This window comes from Chaetura pelagica, unplaced genomic scaffold (assembly GCF_000747805.2).
Source record: "Chaetura pelagica isolate M959 unplaced genomic scaffold, ChaPel_1.0 scaffold101, whole genome shotgun sequence".
Lineage (NCBI taxonomy): Eukaryota > Metazoa > Chordata > Aves > Apodiformes > Apodidae > Chaetura > Chaetura pelagica.
The window spans coordinates 2,351,141-2,375,203 of NW_009952564.1; the positions used below are offsets into that span (position 1 = coordinate 2,351,141).

At 37.1% G+C, this 24,063-nt stretch overlaps 1 protein-coding gene across 1 annotated transcript in view; it reads right to left on the minus strand.

The window, feature by feature from the left end:
* ABI3BP (ABI family, member 3 (NESH) binding protein) overlaps positions 1-19,562 on the minus strand; it is a 31,271-nt gene extending 11,709 nt beyond the window's left edge. Inside the window, exons 1-5 of the mRNA XM_009993346.1 lie at positions 19,459-19,562; positions 16,565-16,648; positions 15,088-15,156; positions 13,670-13,882; positions 8,936-9,047 (exon numbers count right to left, since the gene is read on the minus strand). Coding sequence (XP_009991648.1) covers positions 8,936-9,047; positions 13,670-13,882; positions 15,088-15,156; positions 16,565-16,648; positions 19,459-19,537 — 557 coding nt within the window. The 5' untranslated portion in view covers positions 19,538-19,562. The remainder of the gene's footprint in view (positions 1-8,935; positions 9,048-13,669; positions 13,883-15,087; positions 15,157-16,564; positions 16,649-19,458) is intronic.
* Between the last annotated feature and the right edge of the window lie 4,501 nt (positions 19,563-24,063).

A 24,063-nucleotide genomic window follows, 5' to 3' on the forward strand; every position in this document is an offset into this window, starting at 1 on the left:
ATGATGCAGGTGAGTGTGAACTAAAGATCTACAGTCAGCATCTCAGGATCTCACCTATTGAATATGTACTGGTTTCACAGATTTTGCAAGCTGGATTTACATGCCTCTGTCAGGAAGAATATGACAAGCAGCACAAGATGGTGCAGGAGTTTGAAGCAAATTTAAGTATTTTGCTGGTTTTGTACAAATATATTGTTCTCAAGAGCTGATATGCCTTACTGGGAGTTGCATCAGGCAATATTCTTCATAGGAAACAAAACATAAGTCAATGAACTTGGATCCATCAATTCTCTAACTCCATAAAAAGGCCAAAACAAGAACTGAAGACTAAATATTTTCCAAGCAGTGTTTTTCAAATAGTGGTCTAGGCACCACTAGGATCTCTGCAAAAGATCAAACCACAGCTGGGAAAATTATGGTCAGATTGAAATAAAGAACTAAAATATACACATAGAGATTTCAGAGAATGTAAACACATAAACAAAATTGAAGAGAAGGAAAGTGATTAAGAAATGTTCAAAGTTTAGCTTGTCAGTTAGGGGAGCCTCCTATTGATAATATTAAGGAGCAAGATTTTTAAACTAAAATATATACAATTCTACAATTTTGTTTACAGAAATAATTATGTATTGCTTTTACAGAATAGTAATGCTCGGAAAGGACCTCTGAGATCACGAAGTCTAACCATCATAAAAACCAAACCAAGTCTACACAACAGAACCCCAAACAAACACAAACAGCAGCAATTAACACCCACCAAAAAAACCCAAACCCTAAACAACAAACAACCCTACAATCTCAGCCACTAGATCTTGCCCTGAAGTGCCACATCTACACCTTTCTTGAATACCTCCAAGGATGGTCACTCAACCACCTCCCTGGGCAGCCTGTTCCAGTGCCTGACCACTCTTTCAGTAGAGAAATTCTTCCTAATATCTAGTCTAAACCAGCAGCAACTTCATGCCCTTTCCCTGGGTCCTATTGTTATTTACTTGGGAGAAGAGGGCAACCCCCACCTCCCTACAACCTCCTTTCAGGTAGTTGTAGGGGCGGGAGACCTCATCACCCTCTACAAGTAGTAGGTTGATGAGGTTTCCCCTCAGCCTCTTCTTCAAACTCTTGGATGCCTGTATTAGGTGTTTTCACAGGCACCCAAGAATCACAGACTCCTTTATTTTAGTGGAAAGCAGTCTGCAACAGTGGACAGCAGTGGCTGCAACAGTACAAGAGCAACAACCAATCACTTTTGGAGAGGAAGAGAAGTAACTATTTTATTGAAAACTGAAAAAGAGAGAAAGGAAAAATTTGACTGAACACACAATTTTATAGAGTTTACAGATCTGACTGTAATTTTAAAGCCATGATGTGGGTCTCTTCATAAAAAAGACCAAAACAAACCAAACATTTAAAGTCTCCCTTTATTTGTGTAAGGTGAAAGATCTGGAAAAAAAATAGAATGGTGAAAAAGGAGTACCTGCTGTAATCTTATGGACTTCTCTACAAACCACAAGGGAGGGAAAAAAAAACCTGCTTAGAGGTTCAAGAATGCAGGGCAAAGTTAATAAATGGAAATAGGAAATCTGTAGAATAATTATCCCATTTCTACTTCTACTTTCTACTAGTCTTAGCTAGACTTTTTAATGAAAAACTTGAGTTGATATTCCATCTCTATATCTCTGCACCTATGATGCCAAAAGCTCTGGTACTCAATATATACAACAACATAACATGTCACACCTCTAACATCTAACAGATTGCTATCTTGCAAATTTTGGACACTAGGCTTCCCAAAGCCTCCCAAAATGCACAAAACAATACAAATCCTTGTGCAGATTAAATGGACTTGACTTACAGTAATTACTATGTGGAGCATATTTTTCCACCATAGGAAATCATTATCCCACATGGAACTTTGGCAGACACAGCTACTCCTTCATTTTTGAAATCATGCGGAAGAAGAAGATTGAAGTTTGCAGACTGAAAATAAGTGAAGAGAGATTTTCACCACCATATGAGGACCAGAGCAGCTCAGTACACTCCTGGGACTTCAGGTTAACTGCTGGGGAAATGCTAGTGGTTAGATGACCATCAGGTTCACGTGTTTCAATGTCTAGAGCTTCTCTGTCTCTGCAGTGTGCTTGGACAGCAGCATGATCAGACATGGCAAATAAAACTAAGTTTAAGAGAAGGAAACAAAACAAAATAAGAAAAAAAAAAGGAAAAAATGGTGCTGAGCTTGTTTGTGGAGTCTTTCTCCTAATGAAGTTGGAAGGAGGGATGAGAGAAATGGGAAATACTTGCTCACAAACCCTGACATCAAGAGCAATTTAGTACAAAAATTTGTTATTTTTTTGGTAATAGAGTAGCAAAAAACTCCAGCCTTTTTCTGCCATCTTCTTCATTTTTCTGCATTACAACTTTCACTGTAGTTCTCATCTCTTGACCCTTGCTGCTAAGAAATCTAAGCTCTTTGTTCGCATGTGACCAGCACATTTTGGGTGCTAAGCGGAACAGAAAACAACATTAGATAATGGCAATAACAGCATGAGCAGGTAGGTATCAGTTATTGTGTATAAGTGCACAAAAAGCTTATTCAGTAGAGAGCTGAAGACTTACTGAAGAAGTAAGTTATAACATCCTCTTTTTATTTGGTTTCATACCTTTGCAAAATATATGAAAAAACTTCTGAAGGAAACCATCTATACACATTGTAAAAACAGCTTGGGACATGCATATAACCTACACATTTCATATTTAATTTGGATATTCGGATTTGGTGGTGTGGGTTTTTTTGTTTTGTTTTTGGTTCATAGTTTTTTGTTTTGATTTGCTTTGTTTTTTCCTTTGATTGTGTGTGTGGGTTTTTTTTTTTGTTTCTTGTTTTTTTATTGTTTGTTTGTTTTGTTTGTTTTTTCTTAACATTTCCTGCTATTTATATTTCTCAACTGGAAATATACTTTGCCTTTGGGGACAATCTAACCCAAAAGTCCAAAAGAGATCACTTATAGTGTATTTTAAAAAGAGAAGTATTTTTGAAATAAACAAACTACTTAAGCAGGCAAAGGATCAGTATTGAAAGGGAAGTTTTACAAAGGTGTGGAATGCAAGCATCACAGGCTTTTTGTTTCTTACTGATACGTCTTTTCTATTAAAAATATAAGCCAGTGGGCTGGTGGGACACATCTACTTTAATGGCTACCTGAATTTCCCCAGAGCTATTTGGCATATCTTTGACAGCAGACTTAATATTTTTCTTTACTTCCTTCCAATTACTGCCAACAAAAACATGCGTAAGAACTGTTTTCAACAATATTCAGACTCTGTTTGAAGGCTTGAATAGAAATTAGTGCTGCAAAGTTTCCTGGACACTAGTGGTATGTTCTATGAACTTAATTGCCCTTAAACAAATGACCAGAATGAAAGAGGAAATGTACACCTAATTAAAAATAAAAATTTTAAAAAATAAATCAAGATAAGGCAGGGATACAGAAGTGAGAACAACATATTTTGGTGGAGAAACCACAGATATAGCAGAAAAAGTAAAAATGATACTATATCAAATATCTGGAAGACTTAAATAAATCAGTCAATTGTAAGGAGTTAGAAAAATCCAAAACAAGTAAAAAAAAACCAACCCAAACCAACCCTACATTTCCTTTGGAAATGTGACAGTATAATTGGAAGCAAAAAAAAAATGAACATCTGCATTTAATATTCTAGGCTAGGAAAGGTCCATGAAAAAACTCCAGGCCAGTGAAACTGATTTTGATGGAGGAGAAGATGCAGTTGAACACTATTATTACTACACAGGAGACAGAATGAAGAAAACAAAAAAACCAAAGGAAGCCCATTTCTATCTCAGGCCTCTTAAGATTTATTACAAACAGGCACCTCAAGGAGGGAAATACTGAAAATTCTGGGTAATGACCTTACCTTGACTCACACATGGGAGAATTTGCTTGACTATTATAATAGAAAAATTTACTGCAATACCTTCTTTTTAAAGGCAGTTTTTAATGTAAAACAAAGACTAGATAAAAAAGCACTGGGTATGCCAATGAAACTAAAAGTTCCAGTGTGAGTAGCCTTGTAAGAAAGTTTAAAAAAACCAAGAGACCTGTATGAAAATTAGATGGAATACTACAGGTGTCACACCTCAAATGACTGCTTGGGAGCTAGACTGTAATTGCCTTTATCAAAGAATTAGTTCTGTCATTTGGCTTTGACTGCTTTCCAAGTGGAATAAATGCCACACTTCTCAAAAAATCCCCAATTGTGGCCATTGTCTCAGGATAAAAAATTGCAGAAAGTCCATGTGGAGGATGAAAAATTAAATTGACAGATAAGTTCACACTGGCACATCCTTTTCTCTCATTTTTATTTGCTAAGAAATAAAAATTAAATTAAAGACATCTATGTTAACATACAAAACCACCTTAGCCTGCATTAAGGAAAATGGGTGAAGTTGACATTTACAAGATCAGAAACTTCCCCTAAGTTACAATCATACAATAATTAATGTAGGAAGGGACCTACAAATGCCATCTTGTCCAGGCCCCTTTTCATTACAGGGCCAATTTATAAGCCACATTAGGTTGATTGCTCACTGTTGATCAACAAGCACAGTAGTTACAGACACTCACTGCTTGAACAACAGAATAAAAACTGATTAGTTCAGTACTTGCTTCAGATTAACTAGAAGAAAGAAGGATTAATGGAATTTGGCTGTTTCGCTCATTTAACAAGTGAAGGACTAATTGAAGGATAAAGATGGCAAAAACTGCAGGATAATCTGGTGTAGGTGCAAGTGTGATACTGAAAAGAGGGTTGAGTGAAATGTGACCCAGATCTACTCTAAATTTCTTGGAAATAACATAAAGGGTCACAAAAACTGACTGCAGTACAAAGTTATATTCAACATCTCTGTATATGTGATTATTAGATCACAGAAATAAATCTACACCAGAAATGTTTAAGGAGAAGATATTAATAAAACAAGAGAAAGTTTTCCTTCTCAGGCATCACTTATATCCAATTAACTATGTGCATTAGAAGGATACATACAGTTTTCTAGCTCACTTGCCATAACCATACTACAAGCTTTTAGAGATTTCAGGTAAAAGTTACAATCAAGAGCAAAATATCTGATGAAATTAAGCAGAATTCTAGACTGGACCCAGACAGCAACTTAGTGCCAGGAACAGCAGTAATTTCGAGAGCTGTGACCAACCAAATAATGGATATCAAAATTGAACTTTCCAGGTTGCTTCAACTACTGGAAGTTTTCGAAGATGTGATAGTGGAATCAAGTCACCAAGGACACATAAACCAGCATATAGATTACAAGAAAGACATGAGATTTGACAAACTGCCATAATATATATAACTTCACATGTTTAAAAGTAACCCTCACAAATTTTCACATTCCTATGAAAGTCCATTTGCATTGCCATATTGGCATGCTATGAGTTTGTTAAAACCAAGTACCTGATAACCTGAAAGTCCTTTTTTTTTTTCAGCCAGTGCATTTTTTTTCTGGATCTAGTCACTTTTCAGACAGTTATATGGACATACTACATTATAATTCTCTGATGCAGAGAAATTTGTATCCCATTTGACTTCTATGTTTGTGCTTACTGACAGTTGCAGTCACACGTGCAGTTTTTCATGAGACACTGTAAGAGTCTCTCATTGCTGTCTCCCTAGTATCATCCAAATTTCTGAAATACTCAAAGTCTGGCCATTAGCTCCTAATCTTTAAAAGCTGCCTTGTCAAAAGGCCAGCTCAAAGGAAGACGGGTGTCTGGCTTACTGCAGAGCTTCCCAGAGGTGTAGCAGTATGACCTATTTGAATGAAGAATGTGAAAGAGAAAAGCAAACAAACAGCATGATCTGGCAGGCTCAGATGCACCCAGTTTTTCCCTGCTGCCTGTTCAGCTCCCTTCACACTGAAGAGCTGTTTGTCTTGCTTCCCTCCTGCTGGATGAGGGTGATTAACTCTTTAGCTTCTGGACCAGGCACTAACTTATCTTACCTGATTTACCTCAATGGGATGATAGACCTTGCAGATCACCTTTGTCATACACTGCTCCTCAAGGCTTCAATTGTCTTGCTGCCATATGATATTTTTGGTTTAAGTTTACCCACAGAGACTGAGATACCACATTCACAAACACTTTTATTCCTTCTGGAAAATCTTTGTTTAGATCTGTCTGGTTTAGATCCTTCCTGTCTCCAACTCTGAATGCACTGAGCAGCATATGGGATTCACACAGCCTCACTGATTGCTTTAGGAAAGCTGGAAAAAACACTCAAGTTCAGTTTGTCAGCTTCTCCAAAACATTTCAAGGCCAAGAGGTTCTTCCCCAGTCAATCTACCATCTGCTATGGAGCATCTCTCTTTCCATATACCTGCTGGTAGTTTGGTTAATGTTGATAATTTGTGAGTGGGATTTCTTTTTCTCTTCCAAGTTTCTTTTCCAGCTTCATCTCTTCTACAGCTCTTTCCTTTAAGGCCAGTTAAGGAAAAGTCTATTTCCCAGTCTTCATGTATTACTTGATGAATTTGCAGACATTTCGGGGACACTGGTAATTAATCTATTGAGCTGATCTTCACTATCTCTTTTCCCCCTACTTTCAGTCAGTTTTGTCCACAGGTCCTTTACCTACTGAGCAATCAGCTCCTGACAGACAGGAGACTTGTATTACGGACAAATGCCATTCTTTGCAACAATTACACTGTCTACATTATGCCAGTTGTCTTAATAACTTTTGTATTTTCTCTAATTTAGGGTGCCAACAAGCCTGGATTCAAAGGGAAACAGTAACAATTTCTTGTGCTTCTGCTAAAACTCTCAAGGTGTCCTCAAAATTAGGAAGCACACATTTTGAAATGGGAATTTCATTGAGCAGAGGCCCTCCGAGGAGGACTTTACATGTTTTAAATCCTCTGAGATTTGAGGGACACGCACCACTGCAATTTATACCAAAGGTTTTCAATTTCAGGCACTGGCCTCCTGAATCCAGACTTTCACTGCCTTTCCCTTTTGAGGTTGGAGAGTGGGAACTGTAGCCATCACTGCATAAGGGAAAAGTAACAAAACCCACGCTGCAAAAGACAGCTTTTCTCTCTGACCTTTAGTCTGCTATTGCTTATGAAAACCCAAAAGTCTTCTCGTAGGATTGACAGAACTACAAATTAAAGTTAAAAAACATCTTATCTGCTTCTGCCCAGCTCCTGCCTTCCTTATGGCCTTTCCAGTAATTCCAACTGGGTTTGCCTGCCTCCATCTTCCTTTCTGAACAAAGAGCCGTCTAAAAATGCTTTTCTCTTTTGGCCATCTAGGTCTTGCTCTCAGCAATAAGGACTTGCTTCCATGTCTTTTCTACACTTAATCAAATGCATCCCATTTCTGTCACCATTCATGACACAAAGAATTTGAGTGTGTAATGGAAGAGAATCTCATTAATAAGACACAGTTCTTTTCAAGGATCCAACTGCATTATTTCAAAGCACAAACAGCACAGTCTGACAAGTTCAGCAGCTCCTACAGCCTTTCTTCAGTCACTACTCCAGAAATACATTGTTTTGCTGTCTCTTCTAAGCCTTCTCAACTGCTTGAGGAAGAGATTGAGGAAACTGATGCTTGGTTTCCAGTTGTATTGCTAACATATCCTAATTGCCTCTTAACAAGGCAGCAACATAGCTGTAGTTCACCCTTGCACAAGCCACATGACTTAAAGAAATTACAGAGAAATTCTTGATGCAATACACAGCAATTCTAGCCCACCTCATGAGTTCTGGAGTTTCTTGAGAAAGACTTTTTTGGTATCACAATTTTCCCTAGCCTCTCTTTTCCAATTCTCTTCACTTCCCCTCCAGTTTCTGCAATAGTGCCTCATTGCTCCTCCTAGTAGCTGCTGGTCACAAGTACACGAGCTAAGAAACTACAACCCAGATTAAATCACACATTGCCTAAAAGTAAAGGTTCAAGATGGGTTCTATGCAGAATTTTATGCTGTATAAGCATTTTAAGAATAATAATAGAAAAGGGCAGTTTAGCTGAAACAGAAAATTCCAGTTACCAAAGCCAAATGAATGGTCTTACACGAGAAAAAATTGTCATTCATTAACTTTCTGATGCAATCAATAAGCAACACAAACAGAAGACGAGTGGTTTTCTTCTCTGCTCTGAATGTTACCACAAAGAAGAACAACTATTTTTTTGAGATTTATTTCTTTTTAGAGAATGATAATGCTTATTTGGACTAGTTGCATGAGATGTATGCTATCAGCTGGAATTCACTAACCATTTTTAACTTCCTGGCTGTTTCAAGATACTGAAAGAAAGCCACATATACAGGACAAATATATCTTCCCTCTCCATGGTGCAATGCAACTACAGAATCATAGAATGGTTTGGCTTGATGGTCAAGCTTTGTACAGCAGCCTAACTTGCATTCCAGTATTTGAATGAAAATCCAACAAATTAGGCAAGCAGCAAGTTGTGCCAAGCATCCTTAAGCCTCAGAGAGAGACAGTCATACACACAAATCTTAATGTTCACACATCAGGTTTATATTTCCTGGGTTCAGCTTGTTTCTTTATCTGCTAAATTAAGAGGTTGTTGGGTTGTTTTTTTTTTATAGAAAGCAGTACATTTCCTTCCATTTGACCATTAATCTTTCTGATAGAACAGGTCACTTCTGCAGTTTGCCCAAACTGAAAATACTCCTGGAAATTTCCTAAAGGTTCCTCAGATGTGTTTCATCTGTTAACTTAAAAGAAAGTGAAACCAAAGCATACCCTTTTTCCTACTAGAACAGAAGTAAAACCAATTTGGTCTTATACACATATGTATTTTCATTTGAAGTGGCAGAGAGCACACAGTCTTAACTAGCTGGATTAATTTAGCAAGTTATGTTACTTAATTACCTTGTGTCAGGTTTTAGGTTTTCCACAGTAGAATGGGTTTGATTTGTAGTGATAATCGATTTCTCCTTTTCACCATCACCTGCTCCATTTTCAGTTGACACAACCTCATATTCTGGAAAATTATAATAAAGAGAAATTTGCTTAAATAACAGCTCTTACTTGAGCTTCTTCATTGTTCTCTCTTTTCTCATCTGATTTCCACTCCTACTGTCTAATAGGCTCTAAGGACATCTTGTGTAATCCAGTCTGGATATTAGTGTGCTGAAGTGGTGAGAAAGAGTGATCCAATTCCAGATAGCTGAGCACCTAGCCCCTCATCCTTCCTCATAATTCAGTTATGGAATAGATGATAATATCTCACCTCTGCCCAAAGTTACATTACTGATGAAATTCTGAACATGGGTAAGTACAAGCATTCTGCTCTTTGAATGAAAAAGTAACAAATATAAAAATATAGTTTCTCAATGCCTAAGCCTCGATTAACTTAAAATAAGACCTATTTTTTTAAGATTTCCAAAGAAAAATACCCAACTAACTTGGATTGTACCTTTTTGGAATATGCCATTTTAGAATGAAACAATTTTGCAAAAATGTATTTCTGTATTTATATGATTTATAGAGGCTCACTTCTTTCTTTTCACCTCCCTGGGGTGGACCATCAAGAGCAAGCCATGCTCTGAACAGGGAATTAGAAACAGATGTTTGGGAAGATACCCCTTCAGTCATAGCCCTGTCCAAGATACAGTCTCTGAAAGGCAACCTCTGTTCCAATTCATAACTACCTCTTCTAATAAACATGCTGAGTAAATTGCTAATTATCCTGTCTTTGCAAAGAAATTCACAACCTCTCCAGTTCCTTCATTTCCCCTTCCTAAAACCTGACTGAAATGCCAAATGCAGCTTTGCTAATTCTAAGCTGCAAAAGGAGAATGTTTAGATCAACAACAAAAGGAATAAAGCAGGTATTATACTACAAGGACAGAGAACACCTATTAGCAGCTACAAAACCACTAGAAAACTCTTTCTTGGTGGGTTTTTTTGGTCTTTTTGTGTGTGTGTGTTTGTTGGGTTTTTTTTGTTTATTTGTTTTCCCTAAAGATTCTGTAAACTTTAGGGTTGTTAACTAAATGCTAGTAAGCTGCAGGGCCTTTTTTTTTTTCCTTCTAATTTTTTTTAGTTCTTAATATAAGTTGACCCATTTGCTTTCAAGATAGAAACACAAAACTCCTGCAATGAGATTCAGTTTTAAAAAGGTTAAAAACTCTCTTAATTGTTATCAGACTCTCTGATCCTCATTCTTAGTAAACAGAAGAGCTGTGTATGTAAATGAACATAGACAAATTGACCCGGTTTTGACATCAATTGTTCAACTATGGCTTCTTTTGCCCCCTCCTATGCAAAAAGAACAAGTTTTTAAGACTATGCAATTAAGTGGAAGTGCAGAGAAGCCCTAAAAAATTCTGTTATAAAGTTTCAAGCTTCTAAACCACAGCAATTCAATTGGAGCAATTATATACATGTATGCATATGTGAATTTAAGGTTATTTACTGCTGTAATTTCAAAAGGGATCTCTACCCAGCTTTTTTTTATTATTATTTTTGTCTTTTAATACACTCAGAGCAAAAGAAGGCTTTAAAATAGCTTTAAAATATATTAGAAAGTCAGCATGAAGGAAGAATTTACCATGGTTTCAATAGTTCCATGTTCAGAAGTTCTTCCCTACAACAGCAACCCATGAACAGCAAAAAACCTGACCACTGTATTTAAAAAACAAACTCATGGACCAACCGCAATGGGTGCCTCAGATAAAAGGGGAGTGGGAGGGAAGAGAAAAAACAAAATAAGTAAGTAGAGAGCTTTTACTTTAGATAATTTGTTCAAGTGGGTCCCCAATGCAAAGACCAAAGACATGAGTCGTAATAGTTGGTATGTGTGTAAAACAAATCTGCATTTTCTCTCTATGCATTTCCTTTTTGGAAACAAAGACCTTTTCCTATATAGCCATCAAGGGCTGTGTGAACCATGGAGAAAAAAAGGCAATCAACCTTTAGAAGCTCTTATTTGCCCTAATTAAGCCTCATTAGAGAAATTATGTTTATTTGGAAGCATGAGACATAAGGTGGATAGCCGTTGCCTTAAGTACATCCAGACAGAGGCATTCAGCTTTTCTGCTTGACATTTGCAGCCTTTAGAAAAACAAAGATGTAAGTTTGATCACTGTTTTTCTAATTTTTTTGTCTCAGACCTTTCCATTACTGAAATACAATTTTGTTTTTAGGAAAACCCAATACAATGAAACTCCTTGTGCATAACTAAAAGTCAAGCAAAGTAATCTTTTCTTTGTTTTTAATAAAAAAAGGCTTAACTAATTACATTTTCTACTTCTATAGTTCTATCTGAAACAGTGCATTAAAAAAGAGACATGATGCCTAAACCAGATGATTAAAAAAATATGCATAAGCTACAAAAATAAAAAGAGATGACAGAAAACTTGATTTAAGTCTGTCTAACAAGTAGTGTCATACTGGCGCCAATATGAAGTAATCACTGTTTTCAGAAAATAGGATTCAATGACTTCTCTTGAATTCAGAAAGTGTCCTTGGATGAGTCATTAACTGAGTAAGTTTTTTAAGTTAAGATCAAGAAGACAAGCTCAATGAGAGTATTTCTAAGCCACAGAATGAAAACATTTTGTATTACACATTAAAGTTAAAAAGAATGAAGATTATATTTATAGGAAAGCTGTTACATCTAGGTAGGAAGATACCTAGATTGAAAACTAAAATTTATCTAGCTGAAGGAAAATGAGTATTAGCCATATATTCTGCAGATGGTTTTAGTTTCTTCTGGAATGGGGAAGTGTATGCCAGGTGTCTGTTATCACAGAATAGTCTTACAGAAAAGAAGAAACTTCATGGGATGTTAACTTTTACAAATGCTGATCACAACCACAGAGAGTATGGGCTTTCACCTAAAGTCTCAGAATAAACAGTGAGCAATGCTCGGTCTGTATTTCACAGCACTCACTGAAAAAGAAAGTAAATAGCATCAGAAGACAATTAGGTCTTGCTGTCATCATTAGATGATGTGTGCTGACAGTTTTACCAATTTTTTTTTATTGTTGCAATACAAATAAATGGTTGTGCTGCAGTGGGGTCATTAACACCCTCAAGGAAAACAGCAGGTCTGCTTCCAAGAAAACGTGCAGACTAAATGATATTCTGAGATCTAATCAAGCTAAGAACTTGTCTGTGGAGGAGGCCTCCAAATGACAACAACAACAAAAAGGCTTTTTGCTTAATAAAAAGCAGCACTGCAGAACTGCCTGGAATGGGGAGTGCTCACAGAGTGCCCATCCTCAGCCTAATTCTAAGGTAAGCAATAAGCTCACATTTCTTTGTCTTCCAGAATGAAGCACGTGTGGAACGCAAGTCAGGTAATCATTCTTACCTCTTTTTGGTATTTTTCATTAACCTACAGTCTCTTTTGATTCCCATTTTAACCTAGCTGAAGGGTAGCTTTCTTTCTCTTTCCCAGAAGAGAAATTGCAGGCTAATTTTTGTTTTGAATGACCCTTTGGGTTTTGCATTTATTATTTTGCAAAATGGCAGGGAGAGCAGGAAAGAATAGAAGATAACATGGTAATTATTTATAGAAAATCCAGGAAGGACTAATACGGGAAAGAGAGTAGCCTTGCTTGTGACAGTCACCTAGTTATACACAAGCACTGAAATCTCCCATGGCATGCATTTACAGTAATATCTGAAAATATTGCAGTTGCATGCTAAGGATCTAGCCTTAGTCCTCACAGTTCCTAGTCTTATGTGTTCTACTCACTTACATTGAAACACAGCCAAATCTGTTTGCTCATGGCTGTGATGAACAAGTGATTCTGCAAATCAAAGTTTTATGTCCATGGTAAAAACAAAAACCATTTTCTTGACAGTACAGAAGAACAACAATTTTCAGTTATTAATTGATTTAAATGTTCAATTTTGGTAAGTTTGGTTTTTATATATACATATATATACAGAAGATGACAGGAAAATAATGAATGGCCATCTTACACACTTACCTGTCTATGTACTCATTTCTATCTGACACAAAGATTCATTCTCAGTAAAAAAAATTTCCCTTAGAAATGAAAAAACCAGATTCTTTTACCACAGAGAACTTGGTGACCATATGGTGGGTACAGCAAGTATTGTATACTGGCAGAGTTCTACTGCTCTGGTAGGGGAGTTGGACTAGATGATCTTCCAAGGTCCCTTCCAACCCCTAGGATTCTGTTATTCTGTGACATACTGGATGGATGTAGGGTTTGAGTGTGTCTGGCCCACTGATCAAAAGCATCCACAAGTCAAGAAAGATGTCTACATTGTATGTATGCTTCTATATAATAAATACCACTGTCACATTGCTGGAGCTTCTTGACTAGATCTTACCAGATCCTGTACACAGAGAAGCAGAAATTAAGATGAAATATAGAGTCCCTATCATTAAGTATCTTTTTGTGTCATCACAGATACCAATGGTTCAGTTGTGAAAATCTCCTAATCTTGTAGCATTTTCTTATCCACACTGGAGCTGACAGTAGCACAAAATAAAAGTACTAAGGTGTAAGATTCTCTTGGGATTAAAGTATATTTTCAATGGCATAAAACCACTGTGGAAGTAAAAATAAGCTGGAAATATTGTATTCTGATACAATGGAGGAAAGATTTCAAACTCACCAGTAACAGTGTCATTGTCTGGTTTTTCCCAGTCCAATATGACAAAAGTTGGACAGCCCTCAACTGTCACCACAGTGAGGTTGGTTGGAGGATTTTGTGGAGGACGAGTAGGTTCTTCCTTGCTGCCAACTTCTTCTTGCGGAAAATGTTCAAGAGAGCTTGTGATAGAACAAGGCGTGTCTTCATCTTTCTTCATGTACCTGACATGGGGAGCTAAGAGCAATAGGGAAGAGCTGTTATCCAATGCAGAATTTATTTACAAAATTTCAATGCCATTTAATTTAGTGCAAAGCTTGCATCTCAGGATGCCAAGGACAAATCTGCACAATAAGTCAAAGTTAAATGTGTAGGAATGAAACCTGTACATTCAATATTGTTGTATCTCTCTTCCTATTGGCACCACTGATGAAATATCATTCTGAAGGTATTAGTGGGAGATATGTGCTGTTTGAAAGAATTCACTTATGTCATAAAACAGGACACCTAACTTCAGTCCTTCTATAGTAAAATGATACTGCCATTCCATCTCCAGCTTTTGAGTGCTATAATAGCACAGATGTAATTCCCATCACCACTTTGTTTTACCAGAAACAATAACAAGTCTAGTCCAGGGGAATTTAATCATATAACTTGCAGTTTCTTAAATGACTGTCAAAATCTTAACTATTTACAAGGGTACAGGACCAAACCTTGAAAAAATCCTTCTAAGGCAAACATCTTGTACTCTACATCAAAATTATGAAGATTACTGAACACAAACACATTATGTCTAAAATTAAAACTTTAATTGGATGTAGACAATAAGCTCTTGCAAGAAAGACAGAATCTCTTCAGAAATGTAGTATCTCTTACCAGACCAATAAAAACACCCCTGATACAAAAGCACTTCTTTCCATCATCTCACCCTGCTAAACCCTGTAGATTACTGCAACACCAATAACTTGAGTACTTTAACACCTAGTCCAGTATGTATTGCCATATTACTAGACTATTTGAATAGAGAGGCATGAGAGGTGAAACATATGAGTAGATATGTCTTATGGCAAGGTGCACTGGTGTTAGGGCAATACCTGTCTGGGTATGCTTGCAAGCCCACAGGAAGTTTTTAATTTGGTTTGGTGGAATGTGAACAGCATGCAGTTGTACTACTGCTGGTATACAGGAAGAGCCACATCATGTTTGTGGGCAAGACTGTAAACTAGGAAGTGGCAGCAGGGAAGAAAGTAGAAGAGAATTTAATTTTTTTTCAAGAATATGCTGATGGTCTGCACTACAGCCCTTTCATCTGACACTAAAGTGAAGCAGAATCAAAGTAAGTTTTGGCCTTCGAATGATCAAAAAAGTTAATTTTGATGCAAGATAGGTCAGTCTTCATATATCCCCCCCAAATAAAAATACCATAGCTGTTGAAATCCTACCTTGATACCTTGGTTTGCCTGAAGAATCTGTTTCTGATGTAGGACTTGAGCTGAAGACCGTTGCATCCACTGTGGGAAACACAGTTATAATTCAATTTGCAAAATAAATATGAAGTTTCAGTGTTAGACCTGTGGCATTTCACAGTTTATTTGGCATTTTAAATATTGGTAAACCTCCTCCATGTTAGACCTTTGCTGCCAGCTCTGTCTTTTTCTTATAAGACCTCCATTTTGGCTGTGATGCTAAATAAATCTTGCACTTACCTGCTAGGATAAAGATAGCCATAATCAAAATAACAGACTTTGTGATTGTTGCTGGATTCAGTTAATGCAATATAAGCAGAATGTGTTTTGACCTTTTAAAATAGATCTTTTGGTACTGTACTGGCTGTTTCTCTTGGAGCTAAACATGTTCATATATGTATCACTGCTATGTTGGCACATGAGCTTCTCTAAAAATATCAAAAAGGAAATAATTAATTCTGCCCCCAGAGTGTACAACTTCCACAAAATTCTCAGGAAAATGAAGGCATATACAACGATGAATGGAAATGTGCTAAAGTAGTCAAGATTCATGACGCCAGAGTTCTGTTAAATAGTCACTATACTGAACAGAATCTTCTCTTAGGTGCAAATTCTGCAATGGACCGCAATGGACAAAACACATTATATTCACAACAAGCATTTTAAAAACAAATTTAGCATTTAGATTGCTTTACTGAGCACTAAGGGTCACAGTTAGTTCATGATCATTACAAGGAGACTGTAAGAATTTTGCTGTTACTTATGACAATACACCTAGAGCTGCATATTTTGGCTCAAAATTCTAAGCACACCCTTCCTCAAACCCATTCCTGTTTGCCACTTTGGGGACTTTAGGCCTGAACTTGTAGTTAACTCCCAAATTTATCAAGGGCAAGTTACCAACTAACCACTGTGTTTACCACATTACATTTTTTTTCCTGTTTAAATGGTGTCAGGTTGATCAGGTAGCTAGAAGGATATTACAACCATATTGACTGCTATCAGTCACCATCAAATAATAATTTGAATGTACATCCTGTGCAAAAGAAAATGTGCAGGAAAAGAACTGCCTTATCTACTCCATTCACAGATTTGAAGTAGCCACTAAGCAGTATTGAAAACCTACTAAATGTTTATTGATTTTAAGAAGATGGAAGGGCTGTCATCTTCTCATTTACTAAGGAGTGCATCAGAAGACAGCAAGATGAACTCAGTCATATTAGAAAAGTTGCCAGTGGCATAAAGGAAATCAGAATAATTTCAAACAGAATACTTATATAAAACATATAATGCATCAATAGGGAAGGAAAATAAAAGAAAACTAAAGAAACCTTTATGTTCTTTAAAAAACAAAACAAAAAAAAACAATGAAGGAAAAAATTTTTAAAGGAAAAAGAAAAAGAGAAAAAAAAGGGAAAAAAAAAGAAACCAGAACTGTTTGTCATATGCTTACCATAAGAGTCTGGAGTTACAAAAGCCGTTGGTGTCTTAAGTGATATTCCTGTCCTCACGGGTGTTGTTGGTCCAGCAGGTTTAGCTACAGTGACAGAAGGAAGCACTTGTGGCAACAAGACATTCACTGCTTAAAAGAGTGAAACAGCTTTCTGATTTTTTAACAGATACAGATTTGTGACAACTGCTTCAGAAAAAAATTACTTCCATTTAAACTGTGATATTCCCTCAAACCTTATACAATACATTCCTGTTGTATCTAGGAAAACTCTAAGTTGTCCTTATTGTCAATATAACCTACTCATGAAACCCGATGAGAAAATTATTGCCTACTTGGAGATTGCCTTGGGGGACTTCAGGAAACTGGAATACGACCTGGTATAAAGCACAAAACCACCCTACACAGATTGGTAAAAGGATGCAAAATGGCCAGCATTGATGTTTCTGTTTCTCATATATAAGAGCACATTTCTTCATGCGTTGTTAAGACATAGAAGCTGAAGTCATCAACTGAAACTTGGATTCTTCCATCAAATATAACTAAGGTCCTTTCATTTCTGCTCTCAATACAGTACAGGTGTTAGCAAGGCTAGAGCTGGAACATGAGTACTTCACTATGGTCTGCATTAAGAGTTTAACCACAGAGCAGTACTGGAGCCTTCACCAACTGAAATTAAGATGCACTTCAAATAAAAGTAATAAAGGTGCAACCTAATCCAACATTTTCAACATTTGTAACACTATATGCCCCAAAGGAAAAAGCTTTCGATTTTATAGTAGGCACTATAAGTTTGGACAGAAATGGATCGATAGAGACAATATTATCTCTCATAACTAACAGCTATTTAAAAAACTATTTTAGGTCATGTGATAATGCTTTTACTCTGCAGCAGCTAACACTGAACTGAAAACAAGTTTCTAATGGGCAAACAGTGTCTTTATTGTTTTCAAAAGCATGGTAAAAGACAAGAACTACATTCACAAACCATGCAGACACTCACAGATAACCACTGCATGACTATGAAATCTCAACACTAAAAAAGTCAACAGCTGCATAATGTAGTTGCCTTTCTGCATATGTGACACAGAGGAACATGGTGACTGAAGGCAGAGCTCTGGTGAACCAATTTTAAAACAACAAACATGGCTATTTTCCATTAATTTCTTTAATGAAGTGGAAATATATTAAGGTTCCCACTACAGCCCAACTTCAAAAAGGTTCTGAAACTCCCTTGTTTCTTTTTTTTCCATTCAGGACACTTTTAATGTCTGCATCAAAACCTTCCCATAATACTGATTCCATTGGGTGAGTAGGAAAGATGCTGGTAAGGAATTGATCACAGTGTTAATGAGAAAGAGAAACAGGACAAAATTATGAAAAGGAAAATCCAAGAAGAACATTGAGGCAGTTTTTTCCTTTTAATAGTGTGGAACAGTCTCTCCCGGGAACCAGAAGAAACTCAATTATGATGTTTTAAACTAAGTTGGATAAAACACTAGGAAACACAGAAAAAGGAAAATCTGCCACTAGTCCCACAAGGAAGAAGCAGATCATCTAACCAACTTATTCCATCTTGAATGACTAGGAAGGTATGGTAACTGCTGACTACCACATAACCTCTACCACATAACCTCTTTCCATGTGCCTCTAGCAGATGGAAAAAGGGTGAAATTTTGAAACATTGGTAAATTAATTAGACACTTAATGGAGAAAATTAGCATAGGCCCCATTACAAGCAAAATAACATGTATCAGGTCAACATTTTTTTTATGCTACAGCTTGACTGACCACGTCTGATGTTCTGTTGTAGCTGTAACTAAAGAAACTCCACCACTCAACCGCAAGTACAGATGCAACATTTCAATCTTGGCTCTACTATTGAGTAAACACAGTTTGTTTCATCCAGATTGGAGATTCTTGCCTCTTATCTTAAACAAAACTCTGAAATATTTATTTAGGTCCTCCTACCATAGTCAGGATGAAGACCATGCCATAAATACTAGGATAAGCTTTCTTACAGGGATGTCTGCTGAAGCTGAGATGCTTTTTGTAGATGGGTAAAAGAAGGACAAAAGGGGCTTCCCTGGCACACCCAAACAGTCTTTGCTCTCAAGAGCCTCAGTGGACTACAGAGAGTATATATGAAGAAGGAAGCATTTCTCATTATGCTCAGTGTAATGAGATCACAGTTTCTGACTAACTGGTGCATTGTTATCCTACAGACTCTAATACAGACTTCACAGACAAAACATATATAAAGATACTGAATATTAGCTTCAGGTTAAAATTAGGAAAATAAAATAGGAAATGTGAAAGTTTCTATGTGCTTATACTGATACTGAGAAGTAGCAATACTCTAGCCACAATTCTGCATGAATTAAGCTGAACTCTTTGTACATGAAATAGCTTCCTCTACCTCTAGGTGCAGTAAGTTTTCTGTGTGCCTATTAGCTCATGTTATTTGCAGTAGTTAATGGATGTGCCATATATATGGGACAGAATTTATTTACAAATAACAAGTTAGGAGCATGCATTAGAACATAATATTCAGTATCTCACATCTGGCGCACACATTAAGTAACTGCAAATGCTATTAATAGATATGAAATGTTCTTAAGGGTGATATTCTTAAATGATGACTTGCATTGTATTTTGCTTTCAGCTTGCTTATTACGGAGATTTTTGACATATTTAGATTAGGAAAACAAAAAGCAAGGAGAGTTTATGTACAAAGAGAAAAGACACAAGGCTTGGATGTTCAGCAGACCAGTATCTATAGATGTTAGAGGTGAAAGGAAAAGAATCTGTATTGTAAAAATTCTCATGTACTCAGCTAATCAGTTCAATATTGTCTCACACATAATAAAATATTTGTGCTGAACAAGCTGAGATACCTGGACTGCCTGGTTTACCAGTCACAGTGTTTGGAGGCAGAGGTTTTCTTCGCATTGGTGTAGGCTTGACAGGAGGCATTGGAGGACGCTGAGGGCCAGGTGATTCAGTTACTAAATGACATTACAAAGCAGTGTTATTACTTATTTAACCTCAAATTCCATAAATCAAACTCATCAGAAGTTATATTCCAAATTCTCAATGTTTCATGTCTCATGTAGTATCAAAAGGGAAGAGGTGAGGTTAGGAGATGAAATAAGTTGCATTTTTAGCCTTAAACTCTTCAGGAAGTGTGTGCTATAGAGTTTTAAACCAAGCTCACACTGAAAAAATGGACAAGTGTTTCAGCAATTCATTTTCTGTGCAGTTACTCATTTCTGTCAATGGTAATTTTTTGGCAGCCAACAGGATACTTCTTCCCACAATAAACATCACCTCAGTGTCCTTGGAAATGTCTTCAGTATTTTACTCACAAAATTTCTGATCATTTGTACCTTCTAACTGATAAAACCAGCCACTATAAGCTTGAAGCACAAGATGTAGCAAAAGGGAAATTACCATTAAGACACTTTATCTTAGGTCATTTAAAAATGGAAAATGAAAAAGTCACTGTCACTTCATGCACTGACATGGCTCGAGACAGTCGCTGTGTTAGAAACTCCTAAAGTACCCACTTAGAGTGTTTCAGTGCTCAGTTTCAGCTGTTAAATGTATCTGGTAAGGTCCTTCAAAAGTGAGATATGAAAGGAGAACCTAAGTCTCTTAATTCATCCTTAGAAACAATTTTGCTGTATTTTCCAGGCAATTATAAAGGATTTTGCTATGCAAAAGAAAGGCAAAGGAAAAGATTTTTCTTGCACTCTTGCCTCTTCACTTCTTTCCTTAAGAAAAAAACCAAAACAAAAGAGGAGATATGTGCAACACATTTATATAACAAAAGACTTTTTGTACCTAACTAGGGAAAATCCTCAAGAGTAATGTAATTCTTATAATGCTGCCAATGTCAACACATATGCAGGTTGCCTGATTCTGAGTTACTGGCTACACAGAGTACTTCAGTTCCTACTCATCAGTTTACCCTATAAATAGGGTGAGTGTGGGCGAGAAGGGACTAGATCCAAAGACTCCCAAAAAGTGAGAGCCTTTTTAGAAATACTTAACATATACAAACAGGCACATCACCATCTTTCTCTGTTCCTTTTTAATTTTGGACTTTGCAGTCAACTATAAAACACTAGAGATCAAGACAGGAAACAATGCCCTGTCTATTTCAGGAAGATGTAATGGCTTTGAAAATAGCATTTGGAGATTTCATGTTAGTTCGTAATTCCCAGATGGAGATGAAAAAAATATGTGTAAAGGCCTCAAAAAGGATAATACATTTTTGTATGGGTAAGTCATCATACCCTACCTAGTACTACATAATGGTATCCATGATTGATTTTCCTCCTACCCATACTTAGGGAATGGAATTGTCTGAGACACTTATGGGGTAAAAAAAGTGCAAGTATAGACTAATCAGTAGTTTCTGTTAAGCCTTCTGAGCAACCCAACTGCAAATTACATGCAAGACAAAATATCATGTTCAGTGGACTGTATCACAGTTGAATCTACTATACAGCACTCTGCAAAACCAAGAATCCCTACCCTTCCCTTCTATTACTTCCAGAACAAATTGTGTGATGGTCTATGATGCCACCAAATCTAATTAACAATGTGTGAACATTTAGCTTGTAAACTAGGGCACACAATAAAAATTAGGGATTTTGTGACAACGTAGATACTTCTGAGGACAGTGGCATAGTGAACTATTAGGATTTATTTAATCTTCGTATTCTTTGTTTAATATTCTTCCTTACTCTTAATGTAAAAGTCTTCGGACAGACTCCTAATACAAAAAAGTTAATTCTTATGTGCTGTAACTTATCTTTTTAATTTCTCACAAGTACTGTAAATTTTTTAGTTAATACATATGAGTATTCAGAAAAAGTAAGTGTATTTAGAAGTCAAATACTGGCTAACTTAGAGCAATACCTGATTAACCAGCCTCACTTCTTCGCCTGGTAAGATCATGGAATAGATCCTCCCAGAAGCTATGTCAAGGCATACAGATGATGTGGAGGTGATTAAAGACAGCCAACATGGCTTCACAATGGCAAATTGTGCCTGACTAATCTGATGGTCTTCTATGATGGAGTGACTGTGATGGTGGAAAAGGGAAGAGCAACTGATACATTCTATCTTGACTTCTACATGCCTCTGATAATGTCCCACACAGCATCCCTGTTGCTACATTGGAGAGATACTGATTTAATAGATGGACTATTTGATGGGAAAGGAATTGGCTAGACAGTCCCATATAAAGACTTGTTGCCAATAGCTCTATGTCCAAATGTATATCAGCATCAAGTGTTGTTGCTCAGGGGTCCATACTGGGACCATTACTGTTCAATACCTTTACTGACGACTTAGACAGTGGGATTGAGTGCACCTTCAGTAAGTTTGTAGATGATGCCAAGCTGAGTGGTGCAGCATGCTTCAGGGAAGGGATGCCATCAAGAGGGACTGTAAGAGGCTGAAGAAGTGGGCCAATGCAAAACTCATGCAGTTCAAAAAGGGCAAGTACAAGGTCCTGCACCTGAGTTGGGGCAATCAACGATCTCAGTACAGACTGGGTTATAGCACAGTTCTTCAGAGAAGGACTTGGGAACATTGGTAAATGAAAAATCAGATATAAGCTCAAAGGGGATTGTGGAGTCCCATTCTCTGGAGATATTCAAAACCCATCTGGATGAAGTTCTCTGTAATGTGCTCTAAGTGATCCTGCTTTAGCGGGGTGGTTGGACTAGATGATCTCTAGAGGTCCCTTCCGCCTCTGACGATTCTGTGCAATGTGCACTTGCAGCCCAGAAAGCCAACAATATCCTGGGCTGCATCAATTGAATTGTGACCAGTAGATCAAGAGAAATGATTCTCTCCTTCAGCTCTGCTCTTGTGAGACCTCACCTGGAGTACTACACTCAGTTCCAGAGCATTCAGTAGAAGAAAGACATGGACCTATTGGAGTGGGTCCAGAGGAGGGCCAGGAAGATGATCAGAAGGCTGGAGGACCTCTCCAGTGAAGCCAGGCTGAGTAAGTTGGGGTTTTTCAGCCTGGAGAGGACAAGGCTCTGGGGAGACCTTATTGCAGCTTTCCAATGCCAGAAGGGGCCTACAGGAAAGCTGGAGAGGGACTTTTTACCAGGGCTTTTAGTGATAGGCTAAGGAGTAATGGTTTTAAACTGGAAGAGGGGATATTTAGGTTAGACATGAGGAAGAAATTCTGTAGTGTGAGGGTGGTGAGACACTGGCACAGGTTGCTCAGGGAAGTTGGGGATGACCCATGCCTGGAAGTGTTCAGGGCCAGGTTGGTTGTTGGTGCTTTGAGAAACCTGATATAGTGTGAGGTGTCCCTGCCCATGCAGGGAGGTTGGAACAGATAATCTACAAGGTCCCTTCCTACCCAAACCATCCTATAATTCTATAGTTCTGAATTTTCCTATACATATTAAGACCTCATGAAGAGATCAGAGAAATATACAAGAAAATATGAAATAGTGGTAGCTAATTTCACAACCATACCCAAGTGTTTTTTATGACTACAGTTCAAAGTACTGGCTTACTTCAACGCTCTAAAAGCTTAACTTCAAACATCTAATACCATAAGGTGAGTAAAAGCAGATGTAGATGTTCCTTCAGATCTATGTGCATAAAAATACCTTCCTGTCTCTACAAATCACAAGCTGGATTTACTTAAGTACACTCCACTGCCTGACATTCAGTAACAAAAAAAATGCAGAGTGCCATCCTTGATCCCAGTTTGCAGTCTGTATTCAGCTACTACTAAGATTATATTACACTGGACTTTATCTTTGTGAAGAACAATCTTCAGACTGAGCAGTCCTAAAAAAGATAAAACATCAGAATTGAGCTGTCAAGACAGGTTCTTGTCTTTGTGCAAGTAGAGTAGGTGCAACGGAAACTCAGCAGGGATTAGGAGCAAACAGCAGTTTATAAATTAGTTGGAGGCATATCTTTGTACCTGTGTTTTTAAATCTAATAATGTTTTTAAAGGAAAGCATAAGTAAAAAGAGCAGCTGCAGCTGAACAGTAAATCCAAGGGTAAAAGAAAAAAAGACTTTATTTTTAGTCAGTTGTAATGCCAGTAAAAAAAGCATAACTATACCAAGGTCTACACTTCATTATGCTTGTGAAACAAATAATTCCTCTATACATAAGGGAGCTTACGTGCTTGTGTGTATGTTTGTGTGCATACATGAGGCATGCAAACACACACTATATACAACTTTTCAGTTGAAACATAACATTTTTAGAATCTGACTGAAAAAAATGAAATATAAAAAGGATATTTTTGAAGGCCTATATTGGGAAGCTGGTTTTTACCAAAAATACTTTGATCATTTTGAAAATATTGCAAGTATTGCAAAAAAAGTGAAACTGACAAGCCTGGTATAGCACGTGTGAAAAAACCCTGTAAACTTAATCACTCCACATTGTTATTTTCCTTCAAGTCTAACATTCTATTTTTCCCAACAATCCTAATATTC